Raw genomic sequence first — 18655 nt, forward strand, 5'->3', positions numbered from 1 at the left:
CGGGAGGGGAGCTCTCTGCTTGACCTCGCACTCAGCCCTCCTTTCCTTCGTGCAAGGGAAGCAACCACCAGCTATGGATAAAGGGCAGCAACCTGCACCAGCCAGGGTTTACACATATACAGTGACGTGTCCTGATCTCACCAAGCTGTGGGGAAGCAACCAGGCTTGCAGCAAATCCAAACTTTCTTGATTGGCCTGAATAGAAACAAGGGATCAGGTTTGGCCAGTTATGCTTGGCTCAAGTAAGCTGAGTTACACCACAGATCAGTATCTCCATTGTCAGCCTTTAGTCATCTAGTTTAAAAAACAAACAAATGAGGAAAAAACAGAAAAGCATGCTGAATGAACCTCAGCTATGGTTTTATTAGTGTATTATTAGTACTGTCTCACATGTAGAGTCACTGGAGAGAGCAGGCAATTGTTGCTTTTCCAAAACTTGGTAAAGATCCGTGCAGATCTCTTTCCTGCTCTTGAGCCAAGCTTTGCAGTGTCAGAAGCAAATGGGGAAGGAGGTCGCACATTTGTGGCAGTCACTGAACAGCACTGCTTTTTGTGCTGTGGGTCATGGGTTGTTACGTGGGAGCTTTGGTTTTATTTAGGGTTATGTTTCACTGGCAAGCAGAGCAGCTAGAAAGCAGCCCTGGTACCGAGTAGACCCAGAATGGAAGAGGTCCTTTTTATCTTGTTGTCTGGATCTTGTTGTTACCACATTCCTCACCCTGCTTTGCACACCTCATGTTTACCCTTTGCTGAGTGTGACCGCAAGGTGAGCAAGAGAAGGTCGGATACCAGTGGAGAGAGACAGTCAAGGTTCATAAGGGGTTAAACAGGATAGATTTATTAAAGGACTTGCACTCCAAATTGCGCGGGGAGCCCCAGGAACCGTGCGGAGGGGTTGCTGATGGGAGGCTGCTGGAGGCACAGGTCGGATGCCTGGGTTGGATGCCCAGGCAGGACTTGTCTCGTCGTATTCTAAGGGCCCCTTAACTCTGCTAAAACTATTTCCTTATCTCAGCTGTGCTAACCTTGAGAAACTACTGTCCAGGAAGCAGCTAGACGTTGACAAATCGGAGTATGCCTGCCTGGCCCTGATGGGAAGTTGGTCAGTGTGTAGTTTCACACGCTGGGGCTGCTCCCGCGGACTCTGCCAGTCACTGACTCCTCGCCAGATCTTCCGCAGGTGTTCTCACTACACTGAGCCTTTCGGGAGGCAGTAGATGGTTGTCCCCAAGGAGGTACAGCTTCGCAATCCAGGGGAGCTGAGCGCAGGGAGAAATGAGTAAAATCCCCTCGCAGTGACAGCGCCTCCATTCTGCCGTCCTCTGGCACCCACTGGGGCAGCTAACCTGGCGCTGCTGTTGCTTTTCATTGTGGGGTCGCTGCTGCTGGCTGCACCCCTGCTTTTGGATGCCAAAGCCTTTTAGCTCTGCCATTAGAGCCATCGATGAAAGGGAGTGGTTTGGGCACTCTACTTCTCTCCGCTTCTCTCTGATTTCCTTTGCTCTGCCCCCTCCTGCCTTTCTGAGCCGTGGGGTGGTGAAGCAGTATTGCTCAGCTGTGTTAGCAAAGGGCTGAGGTGAGGGGCACCGGAGCCCATGGTCGCTCTGTCTGTTGGAGCAAGTCAGAGACCCAAACCAAGCCTAAATGTCTAGAAGTCAGTGACGATGCTAAAGAACAGAGTCTTTGGCCCCCAGTGCCTGTCAGCCATGTCTGCCCTGTCTGAGCGAGCAGCTCCAAGAGTGGCCACAAGTTGGGAGAAGAGGGCTTCATGTCCTGCCTGGCACCCGTCCCGCTGCCGCTTTGCAGGGTGCCCAGCTGAGGACATCCACACCTGCGGGCATGCAGGCCAGGAGCTGTGGAGAGCCTGCTCTGGGGTTGCACTTGCCCACTTGTGATATGGAAAGTGGGTGAGACTTGGCTTGCCTGAAGCTAGACACACCAGTTAGCTGGCTGCGTTCTGTTACTGGGTGCCCCAGGAAAGGACCCGGTTAAACTTACTGGTGGGGGACAGGTGTCTTCTCTGCCATGCCTGGAGGGCCTGCGCTAGAGAGCCACAGGGCAGCATATCTGCTTGAAAGCATTCGTGGCTGGGCTGGGAGCTGGGGCCGATTTTGAGGAACTCTTGGCTCCATGGATTTGTCTGTGGTGTGAATCCCAGGGGTATGTTCATTTTAAGTGATTTTGAAATGCGGAGTCTGTGATGTCTCTAGCTGAGGCATTTGTGAATGGCTGCTTCCTCTTGGGTCTGACTTGGAAAGTATGTGAGAAGGGCAGCGTTTGCCAGGGTCCTCAGCTACTGCCACTTTGGTGGCCCAGGGAGGGGAGAGTGCTGCCGCGGAGAGGACGGGCTGTGAAACCCCAAGGGCGCTCTCGTGGAGGCTGCCCGGATGGAGGAGCTGGGCTACGCAGTCAACCGTTCCTCCGGCCCCTGAGCTGCGAGCACAGGACCATGCACTGAGCCGAGCTAGAAGGCAATAGCTGGGGCAGGTCTGCAAATTCGCTCTTCCCTAGAGCGCAGGAGAACTGTTACCTCTTAAAGCCAACATTAGCCCTGAGAGTGGGGGTGGAAAGGCTCCAGCTAACATCCCCAGGCTGGGGTGACTGCTACTTCTGAGCTGTTTGTCTCCATGCTTGAATCCCGGGCTTGAGCTGTGTTCGCCTCTCGGGGCGTGCTCTGCGCGAGCAGGGTGTGCGCCCCGGGCCGCAGCCAGCTGTGTTCGGCACAGGAGGTGTCTGCTCCTAGCTGCAGCGTGTGTGCCGTGCTGTGTGAAACCCGCTGGTGTGTGTGTTAGTCCTTGCACGCAGTTAGTGCACTGGTGCAGAGCACATGCCATGGTTGTGGGCTGTGTGTTTTATGGGCTAAGAGAGCGCTCAGTAGAAGGGAGCTCTCTCCAGGACCCGGCGGTAGGTAGTGCTCTGGGGTTTGCAGCCACTGCCTGGCTCCCAGCGCACTGCTCCGCTTGTAACACAGGCAACTTGGATGAGCCGTGTTGTGTGCATCTAGCTAGGGCGATGCATGCAAAGCCCATGCTGCGCTGGAAGTGGTATTCCTGCATGGGGAGGTCTCCGCTTGAGAGCAGATATGTGAACGGACTGGTGGTGAGCATTAGAGGAGAAGTCCTGCTCCATGAGCCATTCTCCTAATCAAAAAACCCACACCAAAATCCCCTCACCAATGTCCTGGGTACTTCATGTCTCCCCACTTCTGGTACTTCTTAGACTTCCGTCTCTTCTGAAATAATAGTACAGGTTATTCAGGATTTACTCTTAGCCAGGAGTGGCTGTGACACAGCAAGAAATGATCCTCTGTCAGATCAAGCAGAAGCCGAGCCATCGTGCCTTGCTCTAGACACAGCTCACAAGCCCCGAGAAGCTAATTGTACAGAGCTCTCTGTCATATAACGTACACCCCTCCCCCGCGGGGAGAGATGCAGAAATGGCTCTGGGACTTGGGAATAGGTGGCATTTGGTGACTCCACTCTCAAGTGAGTCTGTGGCTTTGCAGGAGAAGCAGAGTTAGGAGAGTTGTATGTCAGCAGCAGGCCCAGATCTGCTCTCCGGTGGGGACTGGGAGATGTGCGTTCCCTTGTGCTCTTCGTGTTGGGAGGCTGCCAAAGTGAATTGCCATGTCTGCTGGGGAAAATAGCCGAGAAGGGCTGCGGTTGTAGGGAAGTGGCCCTCCGTGCCCACTAGGCACCTGTGGGAAGAGCAGGAGTCTCTGAGCCTAGAGGACATATGTGCCCTGCCATGCACTGCTGCTGGGGGGGGGGATCGATCTCCTCCTGCCCCTTGGCTTTGCGTCGAGGGGCTCGAGTCCTTGGTCCCCCCTAACTCCCCATCGCTGTGGGAGGCTGGAGCAGGAGTGGTGGCACACCCTGACCTGCTGCTGTCTGCCTCTGCCCTGCAGGACCATGAGAAGCAGTACGTGGGCTTTGCCACTCTTCCTAACCAGGTCCACCGGAAATCTGTGAAGAAGGGTTTCGACTTCACCCTGATGGTTGCAGGTGAGACTGCCCGGCAGTTCCTGTGAGCACGGTTGCCCCAGTAGCTGTTGGGCTTGAGTTGGGAGGACACTGTCAGTTTTCCAAAGCCCGACCCAGCCACCAGTAGTACTCCAGTAGCAAAACACCTGATTTCCCAAGAGCCCGCTGAAACCAGAGAGATGGCTGGAGGAAGAAGTAGTAGCTGACTGAGCTCTAAGCTGATGCCTGGCCCTGGAGGTATCCTGGCCTGGCTTTTTCCAAGCCCTTCCCTGGATAGGAGGCTGCCAATTCTAAGAGAGAAACCATAGTGCCTGCGACATTGCTGTCCTCTGGCTGTGATTCCATGGAGCTGGGATTTCACCCTCTGTGTTTAACCCTGGCCCCTCAGTTTGCCCTCATCTTAACTGTGGTGTGTCCCCAGGCACCCTAAAGACTCTACAACCATGGATGGAGATGGCTGGGACAGACAGTGAGTGCAGAGAGGGGACCAGCTCTCCTGGCTTCCCAAAGACACTCTCTTAGCATCCAGATCCTTCCCCTGCTGTGTTCTCTACCAGTCTGCTCAGACCTTGCTTTAGCCCCCAACTTGCGTCACAGTCACGCACTTACCCCAGAGGAGTGGGCCCTCCTTGCCCACCCATAGTCTCCTCGAGCATTGCATGTAGCTACTCCTCCAGCAGAATGGCTGGTCTGGGCGGTGGAGGCAAGGTCATCCAGGGACTGTGATAAAGGGAAGGGAGAGAGGAGGTGGAAGAGCTGGGAGATCACATTTGTACAAGGATTGAGATATCTTGCAGCAGAAGTCCTCCCACTGCTGGAAAAATGTAACGGCCATAAACAGCTCCTGACAGCTCATCTCTCTCACTCTGGCTCAGGATTCAAAGGCTTGCTCAGAGTTTCTTTTGTAAGTCAATTAGTGGGTCATGTTGCTTGCTTTCCCTCCTCCCCTCTGTGATCTGTCAATTAGGAGAGTCGGGTCTGGGCAAATCCACCCTTGTGAATAGCCTGTTCCTGACGGATCTCTACAAAGACAGAAAGCTCCTCAACGCAGAGGGTAAGTTGGGGCAAAACGGGTTCTTGTAGCCACAGCTCTAGGCTGTCCTAATGACCAGTGCTTTTTTGGTTCCTTGCTTCGGCAGCAGCTGCAGGGTTGGCTGGGTCCCAGCCCTGTTGTTTACTGCTCTGGTCTCCTTTGCTGGCCACAGAGGCACTAGCATTTGAGCAATAGGGGTTCCGTATCCTAAGCTGTTGGGATCCTTCTGTCTTATGAAGGAAAGATGGGGCTGCAGAGGCCTTTTGGGTTGAGATGCTGAGATTTGTCTTTTGGTTCTGAGGTGCTGGAATGATGTAGGGATTCCCCTTCCCAAATGACTGAGAGAAATATTCAGTCTCCAGAACAGCTGGGCTAAGTGTATTTTGGAGGTTTGTGCATCTTCTCGGAGGTCTGTCTGCTTGTTGCTGGCCTCCCTCGTTACCACTCACTTGAGGCTCCTTACAGGATGGGTCAGAGCTTTTTGAAACCCATGTTTCTCTCCTGCGCTCAGTGATAATGAGGGAACTGGCATTGTCATGGGTGTGAGTGGGGTTCCCCGGCATTACTGGCTCGCTTTAATTCATGTATTCCTGTTCAAAGAGAGAATCAACCAGACAGTGGAAATCGTCAAGCACACAGTGGACATTGAGGAGAAGGGTGTCAAGCTGAAGTTGACCATAGTGGACACACCAGGCTTTGGAGATGCTGTTAACAACACCGAGTGGTGAGCAGGCCACTGTTCTTCCTCTTTGTCTTTGGCCATGTCTGTTTTCTGTGGGTGCTTCACAGGGAGGGGGTCTGGCAGTGGGAAGGGGATGCTGCTGTCTCATAGTCCCTTGGAGACAGTGTTCCGTTAAACACATGGTTTGGTTTTGGTCTGAATTGCCATCCCCAGCTGGAAGCCCATCACTGACTACATCGACCAGCAGTTTGAACAGTATTTCCGAGATGAGAGCGGCCTGAACCGGAAGAACATCCAGGACAACCGAGTGCATTGTTGCCTCTACTTCATCTCACCCTTCGGGCATGGGTGAGAGCCCCCACGCCAGGGCTGGGGGCTGGGTACGACTCTGTCCTGGGGCAAGGGGCTCATGCCTCAAGATTGCCCAGTAGTGGCTGTATATTGGCAGGGCTGTTGGCACAGGTGAAGAAGTGGCTGGCTGCACTCGTCAGCCAAGCATCACACAACCTCCCTCCCCCTCGCGGACGTGACAGCCGCTGCCCTTGTGATCAGGAAGGACTGATCTCCCTCAGGCCTGCCACCTGTTTTGGAATTCAAGAGAAAAAAAAGCCACACAGACTTGTGTCTTTCTATCTGCTTAAGCCTGACTGGTGGGTAGGGGAAGGGAGTTTTAAGCTACCTTCAGCTTCTGCCAGGCCTCGCTGGTTTGCATCCCAGCATAGCTGGGAGCAGCGCCAGGGGCCTGGCCTCAGGGTGCCGGGGGAGCCGGCCGTGCTGGCTGCCTGCAGCACGGGGCATCCGGGGGGGGCCCCCGGCTGCAGCTGCAACATTTGGCCTGCAAAGGAGTGAGTACCCGGCCTGTATCTGCGTGAGGCATTTCAGCAGCTAAAACCTGAGACAGCTTTCCTGAAGATAGGGCCCTAGCTGAGGGCTCTGCCAGGTTCTTGTGACAGTGCTGTCTGCAGCCCTTCTTGCTGGGCCCGGAAGTGAAGTGGGAAAGGCTGGAGGGGGAGCTGCCCGATGTGTCCCTGCTAACCCTGTCCTTCCTCATCCCTGCTGCAGGCTGAGGCCTGTGGATGTCGAGTTCATGAAGGCTCTGCATGAGAAGGTCAACATTGTGCCCCTGATTGCCAAAGCCGACTGCCTGATTCCCTCTGAGATCCGGAAGCTAAAAGAGAGGGTGAGATGCTCTTTCTCTGTGGGGGAATGCCCTGATGTGGCAGCAGAGACATGCAGAGCGGGGAGGGGAGCAGTGTAGTACCTGCAAATCTCATTTTACTGGTGCTCTGAGATACCTGTGAGAAAGCAAGCAGTGTTTGGAGGGAGGCCAGCTCTGTAGGAAGCATCAAATCCCTTCCCCATCTGTAGGTTATAGCAAACCCACTGCAGCACAAACAGGGAATAAACCCAGCATTTCTGTATTGTTCAATGTTACATCTTGTTGTTGCCTTGCATGGACACAGATCCGGGAAGAGATTGACAAATTTGGCATTAAAGTGTACCAGTTTCCGGAGTGCGACTCTGATGAAGATGAGGAATTCAAACAGCAAGACAGAGAGCTGAAGGTAAGGAACCTGCTCAGCAGCGTACTGGAGGTCTGGCTCGCGGGTGTGTTGTCTGGCCTGGATGGAGCCAGAGCTGCCCTGTGTGTGCCCTATGTTTGCCGAAGGCCTGTGCGGCTGATACCCTGCAGACCTGCAGAGAGACAGCTTCCTTCAGGACAGCTGAGAAGGTCAGGCTGGGAATCAGACTGCCTGCAGATCCCAGTGCCTGTAGGCTTTTCTCTGTGTCCATGTTGCAGTGTCCTGAGCTGTGGGGCACGCGTGGGTGTCCCTGTGTCTTTCCCACCAGCGCCTTCCTCCTCCTGTTCTAGTCTGCCTGAGCTCAGCCTGCAGAGGGGGGACCTGTGGGCAGCACCGGGCTGAGCTGGGCTCAGCAATGCCTCTCGTTCCAGGAGAGCGCTCCCTTTGCTGTCATTGGCAGTAACACAGTGGTGGAGGCGAAAGGCCAGAGAGTCCGTGGACGGCTGTACCCCTGGGGCATCGTGGAAGGTAAGCGCGGTGCCTGGGAGCCGACCGCGAGCGGGAGGCAGGCAGGCAGGGGAGGACGGAGGTGGGCACGTACAAAGGGGGCTGCGGGGGAGAACGTAGCGCTGCACAGCCGTGGCTGCGCAGCCCTGCTCCGGGCCGGGCCATCTCTGCCACCTGGCCCAGCAAAGCCCCCTGCTCTGCAGCCCCCGAGCACGTGACAGGGGATAGATGGAGGCCTGTTACTGACCTCTGGCAACCGCACGTAGCAATCGCCCTGCCTCTGAGACTACAACAGAGTGAAGAAGAGAAGCTCCAGTCTGAACGGAGGAAGCTCTGGGCTTTAATGCATTAGGACGTGGCCTCTTGTTAAGGGGAGCAGCTGGGCACTGCCGGTTTAGTTTCTGGGGAGAAGCCATTGCCCTTAGCTGTAAACGCTCCCACACTCCCTCCTTCTCTGCTGCCGCTGTTGTGTGCGCTGGGCTTGGCCGCACAGGACAGAGCTGGGCGGATGCTGGGAGGCTGGCGCAGAGATCACCCCTTGTCCTGGCAGGTGTGTTTGCTACAGCCTGACTCTGGTGCCACTGCCGTGGGGCTGGAGCTGCTCCCAGCGCTGAGGCTGTGAAGTTCCCTCCAAGCAGCAGTGAGTCCTAGGGGCAGGGCTGGAGGCTGTGCTGATGCACGATGTGTTTGTCTCTAGTTTTTTGCCTGTCTAAATGGTGAAATTTCTTAAAGCCCCTGGGCAGAATGACCCTGAAATGGCTTTTGCTGCTGTTGCTGACTCCCACCCATGCTGGCCTGCTGGTGCATTGCTTTAAAGTCACAAAAGCCTGTATGTGCACCCGCGGGCTGCTGCTGGCTGCTTGGGCTGCCCAGCTGCTGGCTGCGCTCTCAGGCTGGCCCCAGAGAGGGCAGTGCCTGTCGGGGTGCTGGTGTTTGGCACCGAGCTCAGCTTTGAGAAACCGTGGGCCTGATACAGCCTGCTTCCCCCAGCCCTGCAGAGGTAAATAGGGAGCAGCAAAGGAGGCAAGCGGGACCGGAGCCCAGGCGTCCCGGGGGCTGACCGTCTCGGTAGAGAGCTCCCCATCACCATGGCGAGTACACAGCTACCGAGCACAACGCTTCCCTGGAGAGTCCTGCAGCGCTGCCTGGGACCTGGCTCCCAGGGGTAACAGCGGCTGTTTCAGCTCTCCAGACCGTTGCCTGCTCGTGGCTTTGCTCCTTTGGGGATGGTGCAAGCCCACGGGGAAAACTGTCCTCCCTACAGGTGCCATTCAGTTGGTCCTAAATTCTGAGGAGATGAGCCATTTGTCTCCAATGCTTGCTGCAGTCACTGTGGTTATAACAGTTGCATCCTGTGTACTTGGGAGCAGCGTCCTCACTCAGGGCTCTTCTATATGTGCTTAATTAATTCTCTTACCCAGAAAAAGTCCTGGGAACACAGTGATCTCGGCAGCCTGCCTCAAGGTCGACAAGTGCAGCCTCTTGTGGAGCATCAGCAAGGCCTGTGCTGGGGCCAGGAGGGAGAGCCCCAGGCACCTGGAAGGAGTGTGTGGGTGAAGGGTGGGGAGCTGGAAGGCGTTTCAGCCTGGGCTGAGTGCTGGGAGGTGGTCAGGGGCTCTGGGCTCCCTGGACAGGGCTGGTGAGGTGCAAAATCCAAGCACTTTCCTGTTGTTGCTTCTGCAGTGGAAAACCAGGCGCACTGCGACTTTGTGAAGCTGAGGAACATGCTGATCCGGACACACATGCATGACCTGAAGGACGTCACTTGTGATGTCCACTATGAGAACTACCGAGCTCAGTGCATCCAGCAGATGACCAGGTGGGTCCCCACTGCTTCTCCCAGGGATGGCAGGGATGTCTCGCTTTCGGTGGAGATGGGGCTGCTCTCAAAATGGCTCATCAGTCAGGAAGCTGTGGGTCTGCTGGGGACATGCTGGTCTGCACCCTGGAAAATTGAATTGGGAAATAAAATAGCAAATCTAAGCGTATCTCTGCAGCCTGAGCCCACTGCAGGGATGCTTCTGAGAATCCGTTTTCCTTTCCAAGGATCCCACACACAGACCTTAGAAAATAGGCCTGGAGATAAAAGGTCTGTCTGAGGAGCTTTTCCTAGCATTGGATGCTAGGAAACCAGTTTGATGAAACAGGGAATAAACCATCTCTCTGATGGGTGATAGCTGTGTGCATTGCCAAAAGAGGAAGGCGTTCTGTCATGTCCCCTCACCAGCTACAGCTCTGCCTAAATGACAGCATCACCCTTGGGATGCTGCGGTTGCTCAGACAACAGAGCCCAAGCAATTAACAGTTACTGAGCCTTAACACATCTCCAAAGATTTCTCTGCCTTGTCTTGCTGTTGCGTTTGATTCTCTGTGGTTTTAATCACAATGATCAGAAAATAGGAGAGAACATTTGCAGGCTTTTCATTTCAAAGCCACCTCCTTTTTTCCTTCTCCCTTCTACGATAGAAACATTAGTGACAGACTTTAGATTTAAGTAGCTCTTGGCTCCTCTGTTGTAAACCATCTCCTTCACTTCCTGCCTGAACTGGCTGGGTAACTGCTGCCACGTTGCAGAGCAGAAAAGGCAGCACTTCACTGAGGAACAGTCCCGTGTGTGTGTAAATGTGCAGGGTGACAGGCTTAGTTCACACGCAACATATCTAAGTACTTCTGCAAAACAGATGAGTCTGTCTTTTTCAGCAGTGAGAATGAAGAGTCCCAGAATAACTGTGTGAAACGCTAGAGAGCTATGAGAAGCGTCACAGTCACTATTTGGATAGGATGCGTGTCTATTAAAAGAAGAGAGCAACAAAGAAGCAATTGCTCAGCTAAAGAAATGCTTGAAAGTTTGCTACCATTTCTCATGCTGTGGCTAGTTCCCTGCCAGTGAAGTCTCAGAGAACCAGAGCGTGGCCATTTCTAGCACTGGGATAAAGGTCCATCTCTGGAGAGATTTTTCTGGGAGGAGATCCCAAGCTCCAGGGCTGGAATTGCCTCAGTAATGAGCCAATGGTGACTCCAAGTGGTGAAAGCCCGCAAGTGGCACCTTAAATTCCCAATTCCAGCTCAGGCCTCCCTGTCCAGCTAGCCTCTGCCACCTCGTCCTTGCCTTTGCTTGTCCACCTTTGGGGAGGAAGCAATCTCCTTCCTCTGTGCTCTGCACACCCCAGCTCTTGGGGGAATACTGTGCTATGCTATGCCTGTTGTCTCATATCTCCTGCCTCTTGAATATAGGGACCAGGCTTTGCTATCAGTCTTGCAGTGGTTAAACTGCTTCCCTGGTTTTATCTTTCTGAAAAAAGGGCTGTGGTGAGTATGCAGTGCCTTAGAGATGCTGATAGTTCATGCTGATGCTGTATATATGTGTAGCGATGCACACTAGAAGGCACATGCATTCACAAAGGTGGGCAAAAGGAGACCAGAGGAATCAGCTATAGATGTCTCTAGTAAGCTTGCCAGTGTTGTCACATAAGGTGGTCAGAAATACCAGCCCTTTTCTGTCTGTTTTTGCTCTCAGTGGTCTGTAAGCCTATTTTAGGGTTTTGTCAATGCTGGCTACCCACAGGCTTCTGTTTTGAAAACCTTTATCAACAGTGGTCTTGGTTTGCATCCGAGTGCATCCCACACCGCTGTGCTAGATTGCCCCAGCGCCCCTCTGCCTGGCCACGTGTGTGTTGCCACATTGCTGGCAGGTCGGCGACTGGCTGCCGCTGGGTGTTGACTCCCCAGGCAGCCAGCCTGAACCACAGCTGACTGTGTTCCTCCCCTCTCTCCATCTCCCTAGCAAGCTGACTCAGGACAACAGGATAGAGAGCCCGATTCCTATCCTGCCTCTCCCAACACCTGACACTGAGACGGAGAAGCTGATCAAAATGAAGGATGAGGAGGTGAGACCCATTTCTGCTTGGACCTCCTTGGTGTTAGAGCTGGAATCTGAGGAGTTTCTCCCGGGTTGCCCCGCAGAGGCTGTTCCGGGGCTTCCCAGTTCTGTCTCCCATCATCGCCGGCTGCTGATGGGGAGGATGGGATGTGAACACTGTGTCCTCTGCCAGGGGGACCTTAACCATGTTCCACCCTGGGCGTTGTAGCCTCTCTGAGAGATCCCTTTGTCTCCCCCAAAGGACTACACAGTCACCCCAGCACCCCTTACAGTATCTGATCAGCACTGTCCAGGGCAAATGTCTTCTGTCCTGGCCAGCCACTGTGGTGGGAAGTGCTTGGCTGTCAGAGTAGTGATGGATAGCCTGGGAGCCAGCCCCTCCGGCTTTACCCAGCCCAGCAAGGGCTCATTGCTCTCTGCCCACTGTCCTGCCAGACCTAACAGCAGCTTCTCACCTGCCTGCTCTGGTTCTGGATCACTTGGAGCAGTGGTAGGGGAAGGATGGGTGTTTCCATGGGCAGGAGGGGAGCCAGAAACCCTTTCCACGAGATCCCTGCCCCTTCTGCAGATCGCTGGCACCCTGCCACTGCAGATCCCTCCTTTGACTGTCTCTTTTTTGTCTCATGCAGTTGCGGCGGATGCAAGAGATGCTGCAGAAGATGCAGCAGCAGATGCAGGATCAGTGAAAGGCAGGTGTTCGGAGGGCAAAGGGAATCACCCGGTGACCGTCTGAAGCCTGGCTTGAGCTGTGGACGTTTAAAAAGAGGTTCCCTGTTGTGTAGAGACTTGTGGGCAAGAGCCGCACCCGCACCCTCTAATTTATTAGCAGCAATGCTGGCTTTGCAGTCAGCCAGATTGTGGAGGAGGCTGTTCACTTAACAGTTTACTGATGTGTATTTCTTTTTTTTTTAATTATTACTCTTTCTTTTCTTTTTCTTTTTTTTTCTTTTTCCTTTTTTTTAAAGAAAATAGCCTGGGAAGCATCTAAGGCATCCTAAAAAAGAAAAGAAAGAAAAGAGAAAGACCCCCCTTTCCCATGTACTAATTTCTTGTTTGGGAATGCTCTGGTATTTAAAGTCCTGGTTTCTCTGATGTACGAACTTGAAGATTATCTGTGTCAATGCACGTAAATGTTTACTCCCAACTGAGGTGCTGTGCCCCCCTCTCCCTCCCTTCGTCTGGGGCCAGCACAGGCATCATAAAGGCAGACGTTCCCTCCCGTGAGTTCGACCTGCGCTGCCCGGGCTTCTCAGCCTGGGGCCAGCTCTGGCCCAGAGAGCAGGGGCTGGGGGTATCTCTGTGCACCGACCTGCTGAGGGCTCCTGATAGTTGTGTGGTTCCCTGCCTGGGTTTTTTTTTTTTTTTTTGGTTGGTTGGTTTTGGTTTTCCTATCAACAAACTCCAGGATCTTTGCACTGAGTGGCAGGGGACAGAGTCTCTCAAGGACAGTTAGAAGAAAGCACTTCCACTGCCCTCAGCTAGGTCTTTCTGACAGAGAGGATGAGCTGCTGAGGATTGCTTGCAAGGAGGAGATGATGGGAGTCAGCCCCTTCCCAGCCTGCCAGCCACGTTCTCCTCCCGCAGCAGGTCAGAGGGGTTGGCGGAAGCACCGTCGCAGAAAGGCCAGGACCCTGTGGCGGCTGGTGAGAGTATCTCATGGCTCTGGTCTTCCAGCTGTACTTTTCTCCAGTGTTTGCTTGGAAAAGTACCATGGCAGCCAGAGTGCTTAGCTGTGCCCAGTTTGGAAGAACAGAAACCCCAGAGCTGAAAGCCCAACCCCAAATTCAGAGCTGTACTCTGTCCCCAGGTTTGCAATCCCACAAGTCTATTGCTGGCTCTGCAGTTCTCCTGGGGCAAGGGGCAGTTTTGGGGTGTTTGTGCCGGAGATCTGAGAGCCGCCTGTCCCAGCAGGCTGCCTTGCGGGGGCAAGAGGCAGCAGATGGGCTGTGGGGCTGTGGGAAGCTGGCGTGGGTCAGCGTGGCAGGTGCAGGAATGCCACTGCGCGGGGCTGAGCGCAGCCCAGCAGACTCAGTACTTCCTCCCCTGCCCTTTCCCCTGGGACTCAGCCCTTCTCCCCCCTCTCTGGTCCCCAGCTCTTCCTGTCTCAGTGCTGGGAAGGCTAGCGGATCTGCTGGGCAGAGATAAGAGCACTCTTTGGGCAGCAGCTTCTGTCCCACTCTTGCTTCCTGCAGTATTTTTAACTTCTAGTCCAGCCAGAGGAGAGCCCAGGAGTGCAATGTGTCTGACAGCGCAAGACTCACTCGAAACACTGCTGCACTCACAGGGAGTCCAGGGCTGTTGGAGGGAGATGCACTTGGCTCTTCCCTCCAACTCCAGAGAGCACCACCCTGGATGGGGACCTTCTGCTCCTCTGGCTCCTGGCCCCATTCCTCTGTCCACACCTCTGCCCCTTGTTTCAGCTCCTCCATCTCTGGCTCTCCCCAGTAGATCTCTCTGGCTGGGAATAGCCAGGTGCTAAATTCTTTTGTTAGGTGCTACGTTTGTCTGGGTTGAGTACCACACTGATTTCTCTCCATGAGGCTTTAAGTGTCCTGATCAGACCTTGTGATCAGGTGATCTTCTGATCAGAGGTGAGTAGGTTGGCTGGTTCCAGTTATTCACTGTACAGAGCCTCTGCTTGGCCAGAACATGGGTCGTACAGGCAGGAGAGACCCTGATGCAACATTGAAGGACAAAGTGAGGGTGGAAGCCCCTCGGCAGAAATGTGAGAGCTGGGCAAGAACAGTGTCCAAGGCAAACCTCTTCTAAGTGACCTTTTGCTGCTTCAGAGAGGTGAGAAGTGGGGCAGGGGCATTGGGAACAAGCTCAGCAGGGTGGGGGAACTCTTCTGCCTAGCCAACATTTTTTTCTTTCCTTCTCCCCTGTATCAGGCATGTAAGTGGCAGTGTCAGTCCAGGGGAGTGGAAGGGTGCAGCCTGCCTTCAGTAACGTGCAGGGCCAGATACTTCAGGAGGAAATACAGCCTGCCTTTCTGCAGTCTGCGTACTTGAGAAAGAGTAGCCTGAGGTGAGAGCTTCCTCCAGGCTTTCTGGAGGAGGTTTGCTGCTGTCCCAAAGCAGGAGGACTGCTGAGTTCTCAGCTTTATTCATGCTAGCATAACTGGAAACACCTTGCGGTATCTGTCCCCTCTCTTTTCTTACGTTAGTCTTGCCTGTGAGGAGGATGTTCTATTGCAAATGAGCCCTGTCCAGATAGAGATGTTCCTCTTTCAAACAGATTCAGGCCTAAAAGATGGAGACCTTTACTCTTTAGCATTGACATAGGAGAGAATACAGCCTTTATCCTGGGCTGTGTGCTGCTGAGAATGCAAGGTGCTGGGGTCATGGGCAGGCAGGACTGCTGAGTAGTTAACTGTTTATGTTCCTCTGGGTGAGGAAATCTCCGTCAGCTCAGTGCATATGGCTCCTAAATCAAGTAAATAGTTGCAGCTCCACTCTTTACAGAGAGCTGAAGTCTTCAGTTATTAGCTGGCGAAGACAGTTTGGGTTGCACTTGGAGAAAAATGCATACCAGTGAGGCATTAGAGAAAGAGCTTCTACAGAGGGGAGTGATACTGCTGAAACTCATGTCCCCACATAGGAGGTTCCTTTCCCAGAGCATCAGAGCTGGGGGTCTGCTGGGAAAGGGTTAGAGACTGACTTCTGCGGGGGCACCAGAGATCCAGCCGTTGGCTTGGAAGGTGGCATGCATTTATTAAAGGAGGAATGCTTTGGACTGTTGAACTGAGCTGCACTACAAGCGGAGAAGGGACTGCTGAACAAATGTAGCTTGGCCATTTGGCTCTGGCAGCCAGAGAAGCAGAAGAGTGTGGATAGAAAGGTAATTTAACACCTCCCTTCACGCAACCCTCCACAATCTCATACGCAAACCCTGCACCCACAGGCACATTCCCACGCCTCTGCCAAGCTTTGCCCTGCTGAGTGAGTCACTGCAGGAGCTGCGTCCCACTCCTTGGGCAGAGCTCTTGGGGCTGTAGCTGTGGGTTGTTGGTACGTCTCAGACCTTGTGCCTGACTGGGGAGGGAGCTGTGGCCTGAACTCGTTGTGTGCCGCTGCTGTGCCGGTCCTGCCTGTGCAGTCCTTGCTGCCTCCCCGCATGCCTCTCCCCAGAGAAGGAGGGGGTCCGATTCCGTGTGCTGTGCGATAGCATTCCCTGCTCCCTCCCCACAAACCCAGCTCTGCTGTAATGCTGGCTTGCTCCTGCCATGCGACTTCCTCATCGACTTCCTCATCCCTCTGCTCCGTTCCTAGGCTCTTTGTTTTCTGTCCATCTGTTGGATTGTTATAATATATATATTTTTTTGTAAATTTCTGTTTGAACATTTTGTCATTGTGAACAAAGAAAAATGAAACCTTTTAAAACATATCCATTTTATTAAATGATTATTGTTATTATTATTAATAATGTTTACTACCTGAATTGATCAGTGAAATAAATACATTCAAAAAAACAACCTCTGTCTGCTTGATTTTTCAGTCCCATTGACTGTGATACATTATTGGGCAGGAGAGAAGAAAACTGACTCTGTTTATCCTTTTAACCAGTGCCATTGGAGTAGGCTCCAGGCAGGACTCCCTGCGTGGACCTGTGTTTATGTCAGAGGCTAGACAAGATGATCCTAAAGGTCTTCTGTCATTAAGCTTCACCTAGGAGGGGTGGCTAATTAGCGATGGGCAGGATCCAATCCCAGGAAATCCACTTTGTAAGTAACCAAAGGAGTATTGCTGTGCCTGTGCTGTATGAGAAATGATGCAGAGCCAGGATGGGTCTGGCAGGGTTTAGTAGATTCGGTCCATGTCACACCTGGCCTGAACACCTGGCTGTGAATAGCAGTGGCACCCAAATGCAGGAGACATGGCCATTGGTGAGCAAACTTGTCCCTGTTGGAGTCAAGCTAGTCCTAAATGCAAAGCAGGTACTGCAGGAAAAGTTGGATTAGTTTGTTGGCCCAAGACCCCTTTCCCACCCAACCTGCCTACCATAAAAAAACGACTGGAATGATCTGCTCCAACCTACTAGAAATCTATAACTTGCTTTTTTTATTTTGAGCATCAGAAAGATTTTCCCTCAGCTAGGGGCAAGGTCTGCTGTTGCTTACAGCCATAAATTCTCTTAACATCAACACATTCTGAGCATTCATCATTTCTTTTCTGATCAGTCCCCTGTGTTATGCTGAGTACAAATATACATAGTGCAATGTAATGGAGAGTTGGGCCTAATAGGACATCCATTTCACCGTAATTCTAGAGGCGTCCTCCTAAAGAAGAGCATAGCTGTTGCCTAGAGTGAGGCCCAAGGCAGAAAAAATGTGTATGAAGATGCAATGGCCTTGAGAAGATGAGATTCTATCTATACAACTTGAGTATATTTTTAACCTTGGACTTTACTGCTCAAGTACTTGTGTGCTGCAACTTCTGAATAAAGGATGTGGCCAATCTTTCTTGGTAACTGCAAGCTGCACTTGTCCAGAGCTGCCAACTCACTTAGCTATTAAAAGAGCTGTCCCTAGGAGCACTATCTTCCCCAGCACCATTCAGCTGAATCAGTCTGTCATCCTTCCTGTGGATTCAAGCAGGTTTATTTTGGTGTAGACAGTGGAATGCCATGAATTATATTTTGTCCCCATAACAAGCATGAGAGGATGCAAGTCCCTAGAGGAGTTTTCTCCCTAGCTTGACTACTAACACCAATGGGGTCTGCAGATCTTCCACTGCTTTTTAGGAGTAGATTCATGTCACTGCTTCAAGGGAAGCCTCAGGGTCAGCACACTGTGAGGTGTTAGGCTCACTACGCTGCCAAAAATAGTCTTGATGAGATGGGAAACCAAAAGCCACAGTGCTCAGCAAGTGCAGTACAAACCACTACCAGATTAAAGTGCATTTTAAGTAATTACTTTGCAGTTGATATTCAGTGATGTTCTTACCGGAAATGGTGTCCTCCTTTATCTCCTGGTCCAGGCTGTTTGGTTCTGTGTACCAGATGTGTTCCTAGCTCTGCTCATACACAGTGAATCTTACCTTTAAAAGAGAAAGCCAGAGAAAATAGTGGAGATTGGGGTTGTCATGCAGAGGAAGTGATTCTGGAAGAGAAAAAATTAAGTACTTCCTCTTGCAAACTGAATCTTCCCACCTTGTCTCCTTTGCTTCTTGTCCTAGTGCTATTCAGGGATAAAAGGCTGCAGGTAAGGTGTGTTTCTTGGACTTACTGCATATAGAAATTATTTTAGGGTCTTTGCAGAATTTGTATAAAAGGGTTATATTTAGGCTTATGGTAATTATTATGAGGTATTACCCAGAGCTGTTAATCACACTGCAGCTGGCACTGAGCTATACAGGGGTCCCAAACTCCATGGCTCTCTACAGGAATGCTGCTGGCTTCAGCCTGCAGCTCCCTTGTTACAATGCCCAGATTTTCTCCAGCATGAAGGGAGGGGAAATGCACTCCACTTGCCAAACTGCGCAGGAAAGGCAATAGCTAAGAGAGGCCAAACAGCAAGAATTGGGAGCAGCCTGGACTGGGATTTCTGAGCAGATTCTTTGCATGCTTTGTTGTTGCCCTACGTGGCTCTGAGGCCGACTTGGCACATACCAGGTGCTTATTGTGAGCTCTTAGGGGCTTGATGTAAGAAATTTAACTGTCTTGTTCCAAAGGGCTGCAGGATAAAGCAGGGTACCTGGAGTCACAAGAGGATTACTCAAAGCGTCTGTATACATGTGTTAGTCCACTGTTAATCAGGCACAGGCTAATAGCTGTACTTGATGTCTTCTATCCTACCAAGAACCAAAGGCTCAAACCTGACAAAATACTGTGAAGGAAGCCCCTCTCCTCAACTTACACTGGTGAAAGACACAGCCCTCACCCTGCAGACATATACGTTTTGTCTATAGAAGAACGATAAGGAAACAGGCTGTGTATGTTGCTGCCATTAGCAACAGCATACTTGAATTCACTGCAGTGCCGGTCCACTTCTTACCCAGAGCATGTGGACCCAGAATCACAGTCATCGATACCATTAGTATCTCTTCC

At 52.5% G+C, this 18655-nt stretch overlaps 1 protein-coding gene across 3 annotated transcripts in view; it reads left to right on the forward strand.

Annotated features, from left to right (window-relative positions):
* SEPTIN5 (septin 5) overlaps positions 1 to 16076 on the forward strand; it is a 50356-nt gene extending 34280 nt beyond the window's left edge. For 2 of the 3 annotated variants that reach the window (XM_067306832.1, XM_067306833.1), the window contains exons 2-11: positions 3908 to 4004; positions 4951 to 5037; positions 5617 to 5740; positions 5912 to 6046; positions 6761 to 6878; positions 7162 to 7263; positions 7653 to 7749; positions 9412 to 9547; positions 11513 to 11615; positions 12238 to 16075. In XM_067306832.1, the coding sequence (XP_067162933.1) occupies positions 3995 to 4004; positions 4951 to 5037; positions 5617 to 5740; positions 5912 to 6046; positions 6761 to 6878; positions 7162 to 7263; positions 7653 to 7749; positions 9412 to 9547; positions 11513 to 11615; positions 12238 to 12294 (969 nt within the window). In that variant the 5' untranslated portion in view covers positions 3908 to 3994 and the 3' untranslated portion in view covers positions 12295 to 16075. Of the gene's footprint in view, positions 1 to 3907; positions 4005 to 4950; positions 5038 to 5616; positions 5741 to 5911; positions 6047 to 6760; positions 6879 to 7161; positions 7264 to 7652; positions 7750 to 9411; positions 9548 to 11512; positions 11616 to 12237 lie in introns of all 3 variants that reach the window. The other variant, XM_013945533.2, reaches the window with a different exon arrangement.
* The last annotated feature ends 2579 nt before the right edge of the window (positions 16077 to 18655 follow it).

Source organism: Apteryx mantelli, chromosome 17 (genome assembly GCF_036417845.1).
Source record: "Apteryx mantelli isolate bAptMan1 chromosome 17, bAptMan1.hap1, whole genome shotgun sequence".
In the NCBI taxonomy this organism is placed as follows: domain Eukaryota; kingdom Metazoa; phylum Chordata; class Aves; order Apterygiformes; family Apterygidae; genus Apteryx; species Apteryx mantelli.